The 21,418-nt window shown below is 40.2% G+C and overlaps 1 protein-coding gene across 2 annotated transcripts in view; it reads right to left on the reverse strand.

Annotated features, from left to right (window-relative positions):
- Nucleotides 1-20,794, reverse strand: part of DCBLD2 (discoidin, CUB and LCCL domain containing 2) — a 42,282-nt gene extending 21,488 nt beyond the window's left edge. Inside the window, exons 1-4 of one of the 2 annotated variants that reach the window (XM_069019434.1) lie at nt 20,594-20,794; nt 10,675-10,722; nt 3,662-3,889; nt 158-295 (exon numbers count right to left, since the gene is read on the reverse strand). In XM_069019434.1, the coding sequence (XP_068875535.1) occupies nt 158-295; nt 3,662-3,889; nt 10,675-10,722; nt 20,594-20,711 (532 nt within the window). In that variant the 5' untranslated portion in view covers nt 20,712-20,794. The remainder of the gene's footprint in view (nt 1-157; nt 296-3,661; nt 3,890-10,674; nt 10,723-20,593) is intronic. The other variant, XM_069019446.1, reaches the window with a different exon arrangement.
- Nucleotides 20,795-21,418: the final 624 nt, after the last annotated feature.

Below are 21,418 nucleotides of genomic sequence, written 5' to 3' on the forward strand. Positions count from 1 at the left end.
TGGCAGTCCAATTTTCTACACAGAAGTATCATGAAAAGTATATTAAATTTTTAGAAGTTATTTTTGAGAATTTGAGAGTAAATTATTTAGTTCTGTGTTTTTACTAGACAGCTCTAATTTTGCCAGCGAAGAAAAATTACTAAATAATTATAAATACCTGATTTGTCAGTGGTTGAATAAGCTGCAAGAAATCCACGTCCAGAAGTGTGAATTCCACTCATGAACTGTACTGTGACTTCATTACTTTTTGAAATAATTAAACCATCCATCTGAAATCCAAAACCACAGTATTTTCCTGTGAAGAGAAGGAGGAGAACAAATATTGACCTAAAACAACATGTGCAATAAGCATCTTATTCAATTTCTAGCATCTTATTTCATCTGCAGCATAGGCTCACATTAGTTCTGGTGTATATTCAAAAGCAAATACATGAGCATGACACTAAATAATGTGCTTAGTGACCATTTAAAGCACATGGCAGACTGTGAGTTCCACATTTGTTTTGTCACTGTCATCAGGTCTCCCACACTTGCAGATAAATGTGACCTTATCCCATTCACCTCTAGCCATGCGTAACCTCCACAGTCAGCGCTTCGAAGAACATGAGGAATCTCTCAAGGAAAAGGATCAAGTTAGGACAATGAGAAGCATCTACAGAAGCAAATGAGAAAAAAGCCCTCCTTTTCCCTCAGCTACTGGAGCACTTCTTCCTCATAGACTCTTTCATGGTTTCTGTCAAGTACTTTCCTTAATTCTGGACAACAGCAAGCACAACTCACTGCATTTCAGCAGTATCATACATGTATCATATCACAGGTGAGCACCATTAATATACATTACTCGTTAGCTCTCTTTCTCTTTTGTCACACCTAAAAAAATCCAACAGAAGTTCTGTACCTGGGTACTTCTCTTGCCATACAAAATGAACAAAAATAACACAATTTCAGCTGCTGTGGTCTGCAGATGTTGATAGTATTTACCCGACAAAGTTCTACAACTGCTACCAAGTCCCATTCATGGATAAATGGCTGTTACACAGACCCCAGTCAATAAGGAATTCTCCAGTCCTACTAACTAGAAACTTTAGAAAAGGTGCTGACCAGTTAATTAACTTGTTAAGAAAATAATAATCTTCTGTTCTACAGGCTACCTTGATCATTTGATATTGTAAAAACCATCTGTAACCCTATTTAAGATTCTGCAGTGGATAATCAAAGTGGATAATCACCAGCAGTAAATGACACTGCCTCTGTTTTAGCTCGTTATTCCATTTGCTTTCCTTGTAATAAGTATGTTATCATACTGTAAAATAGCAGAAAAAGAGGCAAGACTCCCTCCTCAAATAAAGGCAAATTACAATACTAAAGGAAGTGGAGTAGCATCATCCTGCAGAATAGCTCTTAATGAATATAATACAAAATAAATATGTCAATTTCCTTTAAAAAGTGATCTGCACTCCCAAACACTAATAAAATAATGTTAAAAAATTTTAGAAGTTAAAATACAAATTCCTATCATTATTCAGAGCTTTCCAGATGTTACTCATTCAGGTGGTTTTTTTTTAACAAAGCCAGGGTATCTTCTAATAAAACCCAGAAAACAGATTTTACAATACTTAAATGCAATTTATATTATACCAACACAACCTTTTCTTTTCCCTTTTTAAAGTTTTGTTTCCAGCCACTGGATCTTGTTACGTGATTGACCATCATGACCATCCTCTCAAAACACCATTTATCCCCTTCTTCAGGCAAACACACAGTGCAAGCCACTTAAATCTAGCTTGGATAAACTCTCCAGTGCTGCTTGCACCATGGACATATGGCCTTTGACAAACTGTAGAGTGATGCACCTTATGATTCATGGCAAGACATACTTTTGAGACTATAAATCATTTTTCTACCTCTTCCCTGGCCTCCTGCCCGATTTTTGTCAATCTTTGAAAAAGCAAGCACCAGGAATGGACAAAGCATGACTGCAGTAACACCTCTGTCACCTGTATGTGCAGAAGATGTAATATTGCTCTTCTGTCTGTATGACATTATGCATTAAAGGACCTTTGCTTTTGTACAGCAACATTACAGCAGGAGAGGGAACTCCCATGTCTTAAATAAGTACATCTGCCTGCAGATGCACAGTGATTGGACTGTAATGAAATCTAATAACAAACTCCTCTAGCTCTTACTTATACTAGAGATAAACCTAACACTGAGCATTTGAATCTTCTTTTGATTTCTTAATAAATACTCAACAGGCTTGGAATAAGCACTAGCCCTTAGAAGCTTCATTAGAAACCCTCTCTGTTTATCAATGAACCCAATAACAATTTATTTTTTAATCTAACCAGCCAACATTTAAGTCATTTTGGGTTAAAAAAGGTATGACTGAATTTCAGATTTTATTTAAAACTAGTATTTTAATGTTAGACCACGTCAGTAGTCTTGAATGGAAAAACTTAGGATAAATCCAGATTTCTCCCAAGAAAATTCAAGTCACTGTTTAATCTCTCCAGTGTCTGCTGCTTCAAACACGAAAAAACCCCAAACCCTGTATGATCTGTATTTGCCATTGTTAACATCACTGTTTGTCCTGTGATTTAATTTATTAAGAGCAGAACAACACACACATTTGCTTGACATACTGTGCTGCTACACCAGCAGGCCACAGCTGAAAAGCAAGAGGAACAAACGAAGCAGGCATTTACTCGAACCCATGAAGTCCCTTGTAAAAGTGAGTAATAGACTTATCAGAACTTGACGTTCCTTGCCATTTAAGGCATTCAGTGTTTCCTATTTTAGACCAAGTCTGGCTCAGCAGCTCCAAGCACATACTCATTTTCACACACACTTACCTAGGTAACAGTTGGAAAAGAGGTTAACAAAGCTAACAGTCCACTAGCCTCTTTAGAAAAAGACTCAATTTAGCGGGATCAGCATTTGAACTGCACAAAAACAGTCTCAGTGAAGTAAATCTCTCTTTCTCACTCTCCAAATTAAAGCTTCAGGAAAGAAAATAAAGTTAATCTGCGTAATAACAACTAATTTTAGAGAAGGAAGAATGACAACTCATTTTGAGTTTTATGCAAAGTAACCACAAGAGCCTTAAACACTCTACATATACCTTGATGTAGATGATAACATCACACTGCTATATGAAAAAAACCCCACTGACTTCTAATCATCAAATTCTCCTGAAGAGAACGAAAATCTAAGAACATTATCAGAAGATGGAGGATATTTGTTTGCACTACACACCTGAAGCCTGACAGCCTTTAACACCACCAAGATGAACAGCTAAAGTCAGAGTGAATCCATATAAAAAGAAAGGCACTTCAGGTAAGATATATATCTATATATAGCTAAATATATATATATACATATATATATACTTATGTCTTTCTTTAAAAATGAAGATGCTTCTAGTTTTACAGTTCCCTCTCCACTGCTTACAAGAACTTTGCAAGCTACTTGGAAACGTCAGAGAAAAAACCCCTACATTGCAGTAGAGCTTCCTTTGAGAATCTCAAGAATGAAAGATTATTACAGGATCTGTGTTGCGTTTAGCACACAGTTGTCGTCAAAAAGTAACAAAAGTACCAACAGTACACCCAAGTTCTATACAAGACAACAGTTCTCAAATAGTGATAATTAAAGCTCCTACCTATCTCTGTCCTGTTGGGGCCAATGCCATTATGAACTCTTAGGTAACTGGAATGACAGGAATCTGAGTCATCAATATCAAAATCACCAAACTTGAGCTGAACTCGCTGCCCAGGCTTCACACGGATTTCCCATTCACAAACGGTGCTGTTGGGAGAGGTCCGGGGGTAGTTTATGGAGGCCAGGGTCCCGCTCTCAGGGCCCAGCACAGTGTGTCCACACCCATCACCTAGGAAAGAAGAAAAAGAAATCAGCTCCCATGTTCATCTTCAAAGCCTCATGTACACCACATCAACCATGGTGCAAGAAAACAGGCAAATGACACAGCAATGGTGAGAAAAAGACATCTAACTAATGTTTTTTGCTTAGCTTATCATCAGAGAGGGCTGCTACAGCTTCCTCAGTGAGATGGAAATTTAACCATCATGGCTTAAAAAATGGCATGGACGGTACAGGAAGTGTCCCTGCTACTTTATATTCCCTCAACACCACAATACAGAAGGAAACAGATGCTGAAAAGGACAGAGAAACCTGACAGTAAAACAAGAGCACATTGGTCTTACTGCGTTACTGTACTGACAACATAATGAAAAAGAAGTAGAAAGCCAAGGGCCAGCAAATAAAATGCAGCAACTTAAATACAGCTCTGACATTACCAAACTGCTAATATGTTGTTTCCTGCTGTACCATTATTTGAATGCTGCAAGTCACATACTTGATTTTTTGGAATTTGCACAACAAATGAAATCATAACTCCAGCCTGGAGCCCTCTACCTAACATTTGAGTATTAATTTTAAACAGCTGTAACAGTACTAAAACCAATTTGTTTAACAAATGGAAAACAAGGCCACAAATTGTATATTGTCAATATAAAATTATAAAGAGCAAACTGATAAATTCAATTACTCAACATCTAGACATGTTTCTCCCCCAGTATGTAGCACAAAAAGTGTAAGAATTTCTGTGCTGGTTTAGAAGGGTGAACGTTCTCAGAGTAACATTCACAATGATCACCGTGATTTGTATTGACAGAAGTTTGTTTTGACAGCTGAAAGTGTTTCATATTATACAACAATATGTGTAGTTTCTCTACTAAATATGAAAAGGTAAGCCAAGCTTTAGGTACAAAAATTGTACACATATTGAAGAATTTTAAGTAAATTTCAAAATCCTTAAATGTATTACATGTAAGACTGAGTGGATAAGTAAGTCTAATGCACTGAAGTGGAACAAAACCCCTGTGATTAATTTAACCAGGTCTGATTAATCTGTTGGCAAACACACCTAATTTCTGCTAACAAAAACTAGTCTCCTTGTAACCTGAGCACATTGAAGGATAGCTGCATGTTATAAAAGCTAAAGTGCTCTTGGTATACACAGAATCATAAACAGATGCAGATGTAAACGGCAGCTTTTTATCTTGCTAGCAGTCTTGAATGAAAATGATACATCTTCGGAAAAGTTAACTGCAAGATCTGCTTAGTAAGATCAAAACTTTTATTTCTAAAGCTGTTGTTCAGCCATGTTTTTATTACTGTGATTTACTTTAAAACACTTTGCTCTATCCCATGGCAAATATTATTTCCTTTTGGGGGATAGCTGATAAAATTACTCTTGTAAGTTAGGGTTCTTCTAACACGAAACACCATTGTCCAACGTTACAAAGAGGTAACTTGAACCGCATGCTTTATGTATCATTGCAATCCTGGTTTCTTTCAAAAGGCATGTTATAAACCTAAGAAAAGTGAAAGTTTTATCATGCAGAACCTGTATGGCCTTGGTTTATTAGCCACTAAGCATTCAAATGTCAGATTCCTGATTAATCTTAACATGTTACACTTAACAATAAAGGATTCCTTTTCTAGTAAAATGGCTTTTCACAAGCAAGTACTCACACACATTACAAAATGCATGGAATTTATTATATTAACAACAACAAAAACAACAAATATATTCATGATGAATATATTTGGGGTTAGAATTTTAAAACTCTTTATATTGCAGACATAAAAATAGTTATCAACACAAGCAGCAGTCAGTTTTAAGTTATGTCCTAAACAAAAGCAATGAGCCATTAACCAATTCTGTGTTTTTCCTACTCCATGGTAAACAACTGCTTATTAACTCATAGATTGAAAACACTCTGCAGATACACTGACACAGTGGCCTTTTGAACATGAAATCATAGTAGCTTTCACCTGTGTGGGCAGATACACTGTTCTGAGTGCATTTTAAGGAAAATAAAAATGCTTGCATGAACTACAATGCTCAGAAGTTAATTATTTCTCATTTCTATAGGCCTGTTATTGCAATGCAGTAACCACACAAATACTATTTCTTAAAACCAGGAATACCAATAATGCACGTGATTCTGTATCTTTGATTCTTCCCCACATTCTTCCATCTCAAGCCTATACTGCTGGAAATCAAAGGAGAGCTTGGGTCTCCTCTTTGACCCAAAATGTAAATTTCTCCAGTTAAAAGTAGAAAAGATCATTCCTAACATTCATTTGAACACTTCACTAGATTGCTGTTTAGCTGTCTCAAGCATCAAACAGTACCTGCACTGTGCTTGCATGAATGAACAAACATGGCACAGCTTTCTGATGGGAGAAGCAAAAGAACTCCAAAACAACTAAACACATTTAGGTGATAAAATACAAATAAAATATTTTAAGTTTTAAAAAACATTGGGCTTTTTCTTTTAAAGACACATCACTAAAAAATGACAACACTGCCCCCTGTAGTTTGGAACAATGTCTTGTTTCCCATGGCTAGAGAGAAAAACTTTCTAATTTTCCTCACACAGTTCAACAGAAATGCCAGTCTCAAAACTCCCTTTTATTATAGGCTTTCTTGAAAACGTGAGAGGAAAAATACTCCTCCACCCTTATTAAAGAACCTGCTGTCAAATCATACTAGAAAAGTAGGGACAGGAAAAACAGTTGTCCTGAACTGCAGCATCTTACTATAGAGTCAATTTTTAAAAGTAGCTCGTTCTGAATGGACATTTTAGATCTTTTTATTGTATTTCACTTAGATTAGTGATAACAGAAATGCCAGACACTTCATGCCTGAAGAATTTGAAGGTTACCGTGGCATACAGTCTGCTAAGGGCAGCAGCATCACTCATGAGCTATTTGGAAAATTTTCAAAATCACAATTCCAGCGAAACTTGCAGAACAATGAAACCACATCCTGTTGTATTGGTACTATAAAAGGGCAGTTCTTGAGCCTCTCCATGAAACGTGGCACTTCATCATTTCTGCCATACTTATTTAAACACCAGTGATGAACTCCAGAGACACGTACACACATCCAGCATTAGGGGAGCAATCTGCAATACTTGGCCATTTCTCCAAGAAAAAGTACAATTCTTCACACTACAGCAGCACGTATAGGACAGCAGTCACTTCGTTCATTTGGAGGTCATTAAGTGCCACAGAATCTTTTGCTTCTGTTAATCTGTGCGTGTGAGAGCAGAATATTTGAGAACACACTGAAGAGAGACATCAATTCCCTAATTAATTATTCCTGAATGGGCTAACAACCTCTGCTGTCAGTACACAGCTGAACAAGCCTCCTGCTCTCTCTCAGACTTCCCTGTCACACCACAGACCCCCTGCACCTGCAGGATAGATAAAGCCCTTTGCTGATACACCAGATCTCTCGTGTGCACACATCACACCTGACACTTAAAAGGCCTGCAGATGTGCATCCAATTTCACATGTCCTGGGGACCAAGTTCACAGCAAAGAGGAAAAGCTCAGCTCTTCACCAAAACCTGTGTTAGAAACACGGGCACCTCTTAATGAGCTGGCAGAAGGCAGACTGCTGTCATCAGGAGCCTCCTGACAGATTCCATATGACCCCCAGGCCATGGCACATTGATGTCTGATGCAATCATGCAGATGATTGAAAATTATTTCTTAAAGCCAAGTTCTTTACATCAACAAAATAGAGCACTCAGACCAACACAAACATACCAAATCCACAGGATTTTGATAATTGAAGAAAATGTGGAATTTAATAAAATGAAAGAACATTGAACATGCAGGAGTGGGTCCTAAGTAGTCTATTAATACCCACAAAAAAAAAGATTTATAGTTGTGGAAGTCAATTAATCAGAACTTTCCCCCCACTAAGAACAGTTGCTGTTAGTGACTGCTAACCTTGTTCTCACTATCAAAACATGTTAAAAAATAATTTTTTAGACCAGTGAATACTTTCCCATTCCTTACTTGGAGAAGAGTGAGTGATAAAGACATTAGACAGTTCAATATTAAAACCTATAAAGCATATCAAAATACCAATCTCAGTCGTAACACATGGCACTGCCTTTTGAACGAGATCAATTTAACCAGTGGATTTCCTGAGAAGACTTTACATACATTTAATATAAGCTATGATTTTCTGTATGTTTGTGACTAAATATTGGATGTAATTAAAACTGTTTTAACTAAGCAAAGGTAGAACCAAATCTAGTAGAGTTATGGAAGCAAAAAAGGGTGTTTTAAAGCATTTATTTTAACTTTAAATGCACAACTCTGATTCAATGTTGCTGATTCAATGCACTACTATAATTTCTCATCTTCTGTTCAGCCCCTGTGCTCTGCATTTCCCTGCTTTTTATCAGCATACCACTAAAAGATACTGCATCTGCTTTTTGTTTTTTTGCAGTGTGGGCATGAAAGTTTACACAAAGAACAAGAGAGTTCCATGAATAAGAAACAGAGGAATTAAGACCACAGAGACATCACATTATAAATAGCTTTTTCAAGCGTTTTTAAATGCCCTTATTTGTGTCCTCCAAACTCATTGTTGTTTCCACCGAATTCCACAGAGTGATGTTCTTCAGGAAGGAATCCGTTCCTCTGTCAGAATTAATTTTCTTAACAAGCCAACAAGCACACAGTCCACTTTGATCTTTATGCCATTTATTTGCCTCAGTAACACACTGGTTTGGGCATTTCATCCCACTACAGACGTTTCACAACATAAAATACCCCACACTGCCACAAGTGAGGTCACAGGTCAATAAACACTTGAAGGCACTTTAAATTAGCACAGCCACACACAAAAGCAAGCCTTGTCTGCCTCTCCCTTTTGGCCACATGTTCTCACACCCTTCCTGGCACTGGAGGCAAACAATTTATGCAGCCACATGGTCAACCAGAGCAGGGATTTGGCATAAAAACAGCTGCTAGTTTTAATCTAGAGCAACCCCCTAATTTATTTGAGTATGCACATGCAGCAGCACCTTCCTCGACAGAGGGATAAGACAGTGTGAGAGAAAGGGAAACACCAGCAACTGCTTATTTCACCAGCACTGCCAACCTGTGTTTGCATTTTAAACAACTTTGAATGCCAACCAGAGAGGCAGAAACCATCCCAATCCTGGGAAGAGCAGTCACACAAGAGTAGTGCACTGGCTTGAGGAACCAAGCTGGCTACAGAGAGTGCCTGACCCACTGCCACCACACAGCGCTGGGTTTCACCAACCCACCTTTCTGAGGCAGCTCTTGGTGCCACTGCCAGTAGCAGGGCAAGGAATGGAGGGCAGGTGGGATTATGGCTGCCTCAGCTTGGATTGATTTACCTGCTGTGGGGCACCCTTAGTTAATGAAATTATGGGTTGAGGTTTAACAAAGACAGGAACAGGACAAGAGCACAGTAAGCATTTTGCTTTTCAAGATGTTGGCAGCTCAGTGGGGTGATAGGAGAGGGTGAGAGGAGACAGAGGCTGATTCTTGTTCTTACAGCAGAAGTACAAAATTTAATATGCCATTACAACAAAATTTTACTGTTTTCATTTACAACACTGCTCACATGCTGGGCTAGTGATAATTAGCACTTTATTATTTTAATCTGTACATGCAGGTTTACAATCATATCTCTGGAACTCCAGTCTAAGCTTTCAGCCACTGAATTTTACACAAAAGAGTAACACTTAGGAATCCTAAACTGAGCATCCAAAATATGGTAACATTTTAAAATAAATTATCTAAAATTATTAAGCTGTTAGAGCAGGTAGGACGTGCTTCCTCTGCTGCCATGTACTAACTGAACTGACTACTTCAAAAAAAACAGAAGGAAGATCAGCTGTCTAAGACTGCTGCAAAGCTTTTACTTACTGATGTCAGGGAAACTATATGAATCCTCAGGAACAGTTATGACTTGCTTATACAGTATGCTGGCAAAAGGAGCCTATGAAAACAGGCTAGGCATGGTGAAAAGTGATTTACAGGAGGAGTCTGTGAGAGGACTCTGTGCTCCATGGTACATAATGCAGAAGCCTTTCTGATCTGCTGCCCAGCCTGACTCACAGTGACAGCTCATGTTGTCTGTCTTTCTTTGGCTGGCACATGCAGCTTGCCCACTTCCCAAGACACAGCATTTACTTTGCAATCTGCACCAACACTTTCTTAAAAATAAACACTGTTGTGCTTCAGTGTTTTAAGTGCTACACAGCAGAAACACAGATGATGAATAAATGAAAAATAACACACAGATGGTCATGCAAAACACTACAAGAATAAGCAATAGTCACGGTCAGAATGAGCTTCAAACCTCCTGAAAAGTTCTTCAAACTCTTCACCACACTAGGACCTCATGAAATTTCACAAGCCTCACATATGTCAACTAAGAGGCAAAAAGTTCTCCAATCATACCAATAATTCACACACTAAATTAACACTACACTCAACATTTTCTCCCTTCCATTTCCAGTTCATACCTGAGACTGCACACCCTAAACTGCAGATCCATGGTGGCAGCACCATCTTGCCTTTCATGAGCAGCTGTCGCTTCCCTGCCCCACCCACTGCCAGCGCTCACTGTACCCCTGCTGGGCTGCACCACAGCTCTGTGCCCAGGTTCCCATCCCAGCTGCCTTCTGCTGGGTGAGGGATGGATATGGCCCACCAGCCACTGGAGTCTGAACAATGCAGAGGATGCATGGTAGGGACAGGGAGGAGGCAGCAGCCATCACAGGTAAGAATAATTTCTGGTACCATGGAATCGACAGAAGCTGGCAGGGAGGAAGCTCACGGTTTGGGTACCTGAAAAAAAAAAAAACCAAACCAAGTGTGGATGCTTTCAGAAAGAAAACCTCAAAACATAATTGTCATTATTTGCACCCCACAGCTGCACCAAGAAGAGACTTTAAGCATATTTCTAACCCTCTTGAAAGTTTGTCATCCAACTGATAAAACAGTCCCATTCTCCATCTTTGCACCAGCAGTTCCTTCTCCCAGTGTAGGTGGCATACACCATCATCTTGACTTCTAACAATCATTTTCTAATCTAATTTCAAAATTACCACAGGGACTGTTTGGAGTTTCCCCATTTTAAACAACTTGGCTTCATTCTAGCATCATAAAATTTAATACACAATCTGTTCTAAAAGACATTTCATTCCTAATTTTGCCCTGTAGATATTCCCTTAAAACAAAGATGTTTTCACACTTTTGACCCTCTATAAATACAATCAATAAAATAAATATTATGTATTACTGAATAACAGGATGATTAACTAGGAAAATGACAGTAAATTTAAACGTTTGAGTCACCATTTTTAAGTGCTAAATTTATCACTGAAAGTATAGCAAGAGCATGTAGGAAGTCAGTGTGTGAAGCTTCAGTAAAAACTATCTGTGAACTTTAAGCTTGCCCATCACCTTTGCTGTATCTTCTTTGTAGCAAGAAGAAAATGATGCTTTGTGTAAGAGGACTGAAGAACTTGAAAACATCACTTAAAAATGAAGATATAAAGTAATGCAAATGTTTTATTTGAAATTTTCAAATATACTTAGGAAAAAGAAAAAATTGATCATCACTAGACTGTGTACACAAGTGTTCAAAAGCATTCAATTTAATGCATTCCTCTTTCTACCCTTGTGATAATGAGATGTACCTTGACACCTGTAGACAACTGCATAAAAATAGAATTTAACAGATAATGTGATTTAGGGCCTCTTGGTTTATCACAAAACTCACAGATTTGCAAGAGAAAAATTAAGTACTTAAGGCTTCTTTCCACCACACTGAACAAGGCAAGACGTCTTTCTCCCTGTCTTAACCATTCTGGAGCAAAGTTAAAATAACCAGATGTGGGCTTTAACTGGCCACAGTCCTGCTAAAGATGCAGCGGCTGCCAGCTAAGAAACCCTGTGTGGAACCTGCAGGCAAACATTCATGCACAACATACTCAGCATGCATGCTGCATCTCTGTGGTGAACAACCCTTTCAGAGGCAAAAGCTCTGAACTCTGAGGAGTAACCAAGCAAAATTGCACCACTGAAATTCATCTTCCCACTCAAGACATTGTGGATCTTTCACCGGCCTCATTCTTGTGGGGCTTCTCTCCAGAAAAAAACCCCATGTTTACATGCAAGTAGCTATACAAGTGGCTTGTATTGCCAAGTCTAATTAAAACACTTTACACACCCCATTTTTGCATTTTTAATTTTATATTGGGGTGAAACTAAAGGGAACTGTGGCACAACCAGTTCAGTGTTATCCTTCAACATCCAAAGCTGCAACTGGGCACTGAAAGAGCTACTACTTCTACTTCAAGAATTTGCAATTAAGAGGCCATGATAAACAGTGTGATATGACTGACAGCATCACTCTGGGAAGCTTTTACACCATCATCATTTTTAGAAACCATGACAGAAGAATCATCTGCTCACAACCACTTTCAGAAGCATGCCAAGCTTTTCAAGTTCCCTTTTCCACCATTAATAGTATTCATCAAGGATGTATCAAATTATTACCTCTGACAGCACTTCAAGTAAAGAACTAAGAAAATCAGAGAGGTTTTTTTTAAGAAATGGTTCTATCAGAAAAACCATTGTAGGGAAAAAAATGTGAAAAGAGAATCCATGTGACCTCACACACAATCCATCAAATTCCAGCAAGACTGACAATCCAAAGATGAGCTGCTGGCAAGGATTGTCATTCTGATGGATAATATTCCAATCCTACATAACAAAACCTCTTCCTTGAGCTAAAAGTAAATTCGGAAAACTTCAAAAATCTGGGAGGAAGATTTAGAGGGAGGATTAACAAGGGAAGATATAAAGTGGGAAGGGAAGTGTTTAATAAAGTACATAGATGATCTGACCATTGATTTTATTTTTCACTTTTCAGTACATAAATGACGTGTGATCTCTGTAATAAGGTTAATAAGGTAGTATCCTGTGATTAGCTGAATTAAGCTTTCACATCATGAAGAATGTTAAAATGTAGTACACTGACTTAAAACTTTTACTGAACAATGAAAAAATGTTAACAAAATCAAAGATACTCACACAGAACAACAACAAAAAAATCTTAAAATAGCTGTTTGGTTTTTTCCTTAATACTACAATTAACAAAACCACTGTAATACAGTCTTGCCAATGAAAGACAAACTCTGGCATAAAGAAAATGCCAGAGAAATATTTCCTTAAAAAAAAAAAAAAAAAAACAAATAGAGAAAAATTACACAAATGAAAAACTTCCAGAGTCTCTCTCTCATAAAGAAAAAAAAGAAGCAAGTTTGAACCTGTTTGATCTTAATTCATAAGTCATTTTAAAGAATGACAGATTCATAGAGTACTGAAGACCAGAAGGGCCTTTTTAAGTACGATTTCTTGTACACCTCGACTACTTAAGAGTTGGCTAGTCACTATTCTAACTAAGGGGAATTCAGGATGTCGCATTAAATTTCTTTCCAGAAAGTCTTCAGACCTGAAGAAAGGCATCTCGAAAAAGAGACTTTAAAACTATTTCTAAAGCTAGCACGCTTTAAACACTTGGAGAAGGAAACAAATAAACAAAATACAAAAACAATCCCCCCACCCCCACCCCATCTGTTTCTAAGACATTCTTAAAAACACACCTACTGGTACTGCCAAGAATGACACAAATGAGTTCACAAACTTGGTTCAGCTTCCACACCAACATTTACTAATGCGATAGCAATGCACGCTATCACAGCCGTGGTGCAGAACTGGGACCTCCTAGCTGTGACACCACTCAAAAACAAGAGGCATGCAACTTCTACTAACAGGACACAAGATAGTATTTTCAGTAATATACTGAGAACAGAGTCAAGTAACTGTAGGAAAGTAACATCAGGAGCCAAGTAACTGTAGGAAAACAGTGATTACCTGAGCCACAATGCACAAGACATTGTACAGAGACCTCTTGTACAGAGACCAGTGAAGAGGCCAAAACATCCTCCTCACATCAGCAAACATTAAAAGCAAGCACAGCTGACATGTACATAGTCAGTCCCCATTTACACATATTCTGCTTCCAGGACTCCTTTTGCTTCAAAAGAATGTACTTTTTTAGAAGCAATTGCCAATAGCTGCTAAGAATACTTGCACTTCTAATGGTTCATGGATTTGTATTTCATATTGCTACTGCAAGCATATTCCCACTGTGTTGTAGCTAGAGAGGTCAATTCAAATCACAGTCTCACTGCAAACTTGCAACAAAATATTTAGAAGTATGAGTTGTCACTTACTGCAAAGATAAACACTTACATGCTTAATTTTTCAGGATGCAACTAAACTCACCAAAATCAAGATGATAACTAATCTCTGAGCTTCAGTATCCACCAGCTGAGCTGGTCTAAATCTTACAGACTGCTAACTCACTGAAAATTATTTTTATTTTGGTATTTGCAGAGAAAAAAAGAATATAACCAAACAGAAGTGACAACTGCAAACACAGAGATTTTGTAAGAAATGCCAATAGGACGCATCCAAATGCCATAAGCAGTACCAAATGACAATTTGGTACAATTTGTTACAATTCCACAATCCAACTGATTGAAATACTGAGATAGCTAAACAAGTATTAACTATCTGCTTTAATTTCATTTTTAAAGAGTTCAGCAACCATAAATAAATGTTATCCTCTTGCAACTCTTCACCAAAGGAAACTAAGTGGTCATGCAGGGAAACACCAGAAATTACATGCTTGAAAAGAAAGCATCAGTTAAACGCTTCTTACCCATCCCAGGACTGGTGTTTTTGTGGGGGGGCGAAGGGGGGCATTTCAGGCACTAGACAAAAAATTCTTTAACCAGAAGTCATTTTCAAAATCAGTGTTATTCTGTGGTTCAAATGTCAAGTCACTATCAGATTTTCAAGTATAATTTTTGTTTCAAATAACATAAAATGTTCAGTTATAAAGCAACAAACTCCAGCAGAATATGAATAACACAGCTCAAGCTGTTTGCTTCCAGTAATGGATGGCAGAGGGTGTAGCTTAGCAAAATCTGATGTTTCAGTCTTGCTGCATTAATGAACAAGCTTCACAGATAACAACCTACCACTCTGTATAAAAAAACCCCGGCACTGAAAATTTTATAGATCCTATCTTAGTGCAGGTTACCACATGGGCTTCTACATTAATCCTACTCCTGCTCCCTCTCCACCTCCCCTAACTTCAGTTTAGTAACAAATCCACACTCTATGCTTGGTTTCAACTTCAATATTTTAAACAGAAGTACCATGGATATTCCATGTTATTTTAGAGAAATTAATCTAAAAGCAACTCTTATCAGAAAATGCAAGAGGAGAAGGAAATTCTTTGACTACAAAACGAATTCCAGATAATCCTAAGTGCTTTCCCCAAAGCACAGGGTGCAGTTATAAAAGTGGGGGTGACACGCAATGGTTTTTTTAAAAACCTTTCAAAATATGGATAAAATTGCCAATATAGAAACATTTCGCAATACACTGAGCAGCAATTCCAACAAGGATTGCATTTGAACTGATGACTATCTGAGCTATGAAAGCTGATGCATCCAAGGCAGCCTTTAACCAGCTGATGACTGAAACTACACAGAGCAGCAGTGAGCACATTAAAAACCTAATGCATCATTTCCCACAGCATAAAGCAAATTGGTAGAACTGCAGAAAAAGGAGACGGATTATTTTTCTCTTACATGAATAACATAAGAAAACATTCCTGAAAGTCTTGAAAGCTGAACATCTCCATTCAGTAGCAGGACAATAATTTTCCTAAAGACTGCACTAACATGCTGGAAGGTCACTGGCTTGAGATGCACACAGTAACAGCATACAAGCTTCTGAAAGAACATTTACATTGCCTTTTTAACACTAGCTCAGATGCTTGATTTTTATAGCCACACAGACACACACACACATACATAAAACCAATATGCATTGTACTGCCTAAATACAAAATGCAGTACATTCTTATGAGAGCTCCAAAGAGTATTTTACACAAAAGGGTGCTTCCTGCATTCTTTACAGGAGTGGACTAGGCTAGCACAACCTCAAAAGGCTCCCAAATGAGCCGGACTAAACCAAGCCAGTACTGCAAGGCAACCTCCCAGGAAGGATGCTCTGCAGAACACATGGATGTACCTTTTGCCCACCAGATCCACATACTCACTTCAAATAAGGCTTATTAAATAGAGGAGAAATAATGTTACTGAGGTTCTGGTTTTCAAAAGCAAAGAATATTCATTCACTCTTTTTAGGTCTGTACTTCCGATACCAGCTCACTTCCCTTCAAGAACAGCACTCCTCCTCAAAATTCTTTATGGCATTGTTCTCCTCTCTAAATCTATCTTCAAAGCCCAATACTGGGAAGTTAAAAAGAGCATCAGAAAACCTAAATAAGCCTACCCTAACTTTAAGCCCTGTTCTTGAAAAATTCTTCCATACTTCTCAACATAGGGATGGAAAGGGATTTGCCTCAGCACTCCTGCCTAAATGGTACCAATCTCTGAATCCTCAAGCTGCACAATTGCATCTTCAAAACACTCTGAACTCTTTAAGTAAAACTGTCCCACTAAAAAAGCAAAACAGTTCATTAGAGCATTGCCCTCCTCATCATAAAACACTTAATCTGATGTTAATTTGAAGGACAATAAATCCCTCATGCAAAGATCTGAGGGTCTTTTTAATCAAAATAATTCCTTGTGGTTTTGGCTGTGACTCCCTCCCAGAAGAGCCCAGCCAAGGAGAAGGAATACAAAAGGCAGTGAGACACCACCCAATCTAATTTAGCAGGAATAGCAAACAGCACTGTGTGCAAGGCAGCACATGGCAATTGCTCGTGTGACAGATGGCTCTGTGGTAGTGCTTTGTATTCACGTGCACAGAGCTCTCTGCAGCAGGAAAAGACACACCTGCAATGGGCTACCCTGGCAGCTGGAACCCTTGTCAGTCCCCTGTTCTAGAAGCAAATCATCTCTTCCAGGATCTTGAGGGAGAAGCTGCAGTCTCTTGCACAGATGATGGATATGTAGCTAGAGCCGATTCCTTCTCCCCAAACTTCGGCTGACGGATCAGCACACGCCCCATTCTGGACTGGCCACAGTCAGAGCCACCACTGTCTACTGCCCTGCAGGAGGGACAAGCAGAGGAGAGGAGAGCACACCGAGGAACTGAAGAGAAGCAGGGAACACACAAATGATCCACAAATACTGTGGCTGAGTCCCAAAACCCAAGGCCACAGAAAACCATTCCATGAGGCTCAATGTGCACAGAGCCATTAGTTCTTTCACTTCACTCTTCAGATGATGACAACTCAGTACCAGACATTCAGAAGTTAATTTTCTCTGCTACACCAGAGCAAACATTTGTCAACTACACTGGTGAATCCCTTTTTTGCACTTTCTTCAATGAGGTTTGAGCATACAACAACATCCTCAAGAGCCGCTATTTCTTTAGAGAAAAATGTGGGAATCACATTCAAAAACAAGCATCCAGGAATAATTTTTTAAAATAAAAGAGTGCAAACAAATCTGCTTCAAGTCACTGGGGAATCAGCTTCAGAATAAAAGGTTACTTTTAACTTTGAGCACTTTTTTTCCATTTTTACAGGTACATTGGTATCCACTAGGAATCCCAACAGATGGCTACCAAACTACATGTGCGATAACAAAGTTCTTGCTCTACAGACCCTACAAGCTTCATTATTTCAGAATTACGGACACATTATTCAACTTCTGCTTGGATGAAAGCTAAGCAACCATTGCTCCTGTATCTGTGTTTTTCTAAATTAAAAAAAAAAAAAAGAGGTTAAACTTAGCTAATGAACAGACCATACCAAATTTATGTTAACACTTAAACATCTGCTAAGAGCACTGTTTCTCACAATGCAATCCACAAAGAACAGGAAGCTTACATGGTGCTGGCTTGCTTTCATTCACACCTGCCTAATTACATGAAAAACAAAAAAATACGTATTTTTCAAATATCACTTTCCTTGTAACCAGGAGCTAGAATCACTACAGAACTGTTTCAAAAATCACAAGAGCTGACTTGCCCAGCCATCGGCTGGACCAAGGCATGAGATTATGAAATGCAGCACAGGGCACTTCTGAAGGTGTTTGAGCTAATAAAAAATGCTCATAATTTTCCAAGACAGCAACACACTCAAGTTTGAGCCCTTGACCAAGGAATTCTGAACTACATAAACAGAATGATTTGAAATATGACAGACTGAAAAAAATCCCACTTGATTCCTACAAGATAATACAGTGGGCTACTAAGTGAAAGACGTATTCACCACTGAAATACCTGCAATTTCCATTTCTCAGTTTGCTGCTGTCTGGAAGGAGAGGATAACAACATCTGACCCAATATTAAAAACAAGCTTCACACTGACCAAAATAATGCTCTTTTTACATCAGTTCGTACCAGGAAGGTGCTCTAAAGAAAAGCATGTGAGAAATGAAAACACTATCTCCAGAAAAAGATTTAAACAACATGTTGTATGTGAGGCTTAGAGCTGCTGAATGAACAGTAGAAAAGAAAATTAACAATTGCTTACTGAGAGAGGACCAGCCTCTCTAACATAATGAATGAGGCTAGGTTCCTACTCACTGTACTTTTATAAAAGAGCTTAAAAGCAACCTTAATTGTGGAATTCCCAAGTCTTGGCTTTCATTGTCAATTAAGATCTTCTCTTAAAAGCCTGTTCACATATTTAATGCCCTAATTGAGTAATAGCTTTGTGCTGACCACTCAAGAGCAAGACAGCAGCTTCATTTCTGTATGGGACTACTCAGCAAATTAGAATTATGCCAGCATTTAGAGATACAGGATATGGGCTCCCCAACCTTCTCTGGAGTAAGATAAATGAAAACATTTTGGCAAGGAAATAGTCCCTCACTAGCAGAACTCTTCTTAGAAGCTCTAGCAGTTTCTCATACTGAAACATTGTATTCAACAACACCAGAGTCTCTCACTTTAAAAGAAGCTCTCTCCTTTTTGTTGGCAAATATAAAATGAAGCTTGTCAGTAAAGAGGTTCCCCTCTTGCTCAAAAGTGAGACTTCTGAGCAAACTTTAAGCATCAACTAGAGAAACACTGCAAATTGAAATGCGGCTTAGGAGCTCTTCAGCAGTTTCCCGAAGTACAGAAAGACCAAGTTTCACTCATTCCTAAAAGCCTGCTGTCCTCGCAGCGCCACTTCTTGTTGCATGGTCCCACCCCCTCTAACACATCCCTGACTACTCAGTGAGCCAATTCGACTCAGTCATCTGGAGGTAAATTATGACTCTTCTCTACCCCCCAGTTATTTCAGTTCTCTCCTAGAATAACAAACTCAGTCTGCTCACCAAAAGGTCGGACAAGTGTCGGGTCAGCACAAGCGTGATGCTCCTACAGCATGAACTAACACCTTGCTGCCACCTGCCTCACCCAGCAGCAACCTTCCGAAGACTCAATGTTAAAATAGCCCGATTTCCTCTCAAACGCAAATGATCCTTCTCCTCCTCCAGTATAAATTACAACAAAACAAAACCGGGTGTATCAAATGCTTATTAGTAATAGTTTTGTACGCGTATAGGAACATACTTAAATGAAATTAGCTGGAAATACTAGGAAAAGATATGTCCACACAACTAGCTTGGTCTATGGACACACTGCTGAACTTTTTCCATTCAATTAATTAATTTTAATTATTTAAATGTTTAATTTATATGCAACAACAGTAGCGTGCATATAGTTCCTGTTCCCTTTGTGTATTTAAATATGGCATTTCTGAAATTCAACAGTATTTCCATCTCTGAGATGGAAAAAAAGAGAAAGTTATGTGACAACTTAGAACAGTTTCTGAGGAGATCAGTTTCTGAAACGATGCAAGACCAGTGCAAGAAGCAAATGGCATTGAAAACCACAAAATTAATCTTCTCAATCCCTTCCCAATCCCAGAAGTGAGTTTCAAGATGCTGTCAAAACACTTACTCCCACCACTTTGTCCCAAGCACATGATCAAAGTGACAGGCACAGTGGCATCCTCTGATCTTCTGCCATGAAGTGACCAAGCTGTGCCTCGTAATTTTCACAGTGCTAAAACTTGATCACTAATTCCACCCGAGAAGAAATCTCGTCGATTTCTCTAAACAAAAAAAACCCAAACAACCCAAAAATCCAACAACGCCTACTCAGTCTGTCACACGTTCAGAACTCTCACCCCTATATACACTTCTGCATACTCTTCGGCAAGCGTAAGTTTATTTTCACAATTAGCAGAATCTCCCCTTTATCCGCCTCCTAGCTCACAGCCTACAAGAGCGGGTCACCCGCAGATGGGGCAAACCAAACCCCACACACGCCCTGCCCCTGTGCCCCGAGCTGCCTCCACAGCCCCGGCTCCCTACCGAGCGCCGGTCGCGCCCCGGCCGGGAGAAGCCCTCCCGCCGCCGCCTCCCCCGGGAGTGCGGGAGCGGGGAGGAAAAAACGTTGCTGTTTAGTTTTGTTCGTTCTTTTTTCTTCAAAACGGGGCTCTTCTCTCGCCCTTTGTTGGCCAGCAAGGGGGCAGGTTCGACGTGTGGGGCCACATGCCGAGGGGCTCTCCCTCCCAGCAGCAGAGCCCCGGAGGGTTGGTTTCCCACCCGCGGCCGCCGGGGCTACGGGGCTCGCCCGCCGCCGCTCCCGCACCCACCTTTCTGCGCCTCGGTGCCCCGCAACAGCAGCAGCAGCAGGAGGAGGAACAGGCTGGGGCGGAGCAGCGAGGCCGCCCGCCGGGTCCCCGCGGGGAGCGGCCGCCCCGGACTCACCATGCCCCGCGGCGTGGCCGGCGCGCCCGGCGGTCCCAGGGCATCGCGGGCAGCGGGGCGGCCGCGCCGGGCCGCGTCTGAGCCCTGCGCGCCCGCCAGCCCGCCCGTCCCCCGCGGCCGCCCAACCGCTTCCGGGGGCGCGGCGGGGCCGCCCCGCTTCCTGCCGCCCCCTCCGCCGCGGACGGCCGGCCCCCGGCGCCGCGGAGCCCCGGGCAGCGGCAGCGGCTCCGGCGCGGCCCCGCCGAGCGTGGGGCCCCCTCCGCTCCCCGCCCCGAGCCGCGCCCTCCCGGGCGGCCTGCGCGGGGCTCACGGCCCCAAACAGAGTCCCCAGGAGACGGCCCCTGAATTCCCGCTCTGTTTCGCCTCCGTCCTCCTCTGCGAGCTGGCTAGGAATATTTCAGGGGGTTTTGTGTCTTTTTTTCCCCCAAAGGAGAGATTGAGGCAAAATTTCTGGGCAAAACCCAAACAAAAGTCCTTGGAAACACGAGTATTAATGTTGTTAATAGAAGAGGATAATCTGGTGTCATAGAGCACCACGCACAATGTGAATTCAGCTCTAGATGTGGGAGGGCTTGGCTATGGGGTCTCAAGCCATTGCAGCTTTAATCCTTGTCCTCAGCTTTTGAGCACGCACGGTGTGTGATCGGAGAGCTTGCCCTAAAGGCTGAAATCACCCGTGGGAAATAAATACTTGGGGGGGAAAAAAAAAA

This window comes from Aphelocoma coerulescens, chromosome 1 (assembly GCF_041296385.1).
Source record: "Aphelocoma coerulescens isolate FSJ_1873_10779 chromosome 1, UR_Acoe_1.0, whole genome shotgun sequence".
Taxonomy (NCBI): Eukaryota; Metazoa; Chordata; class Aves; order Passeriformes; family Corvidae; genus Aphelocoma; species Aphelocoma coerulescens.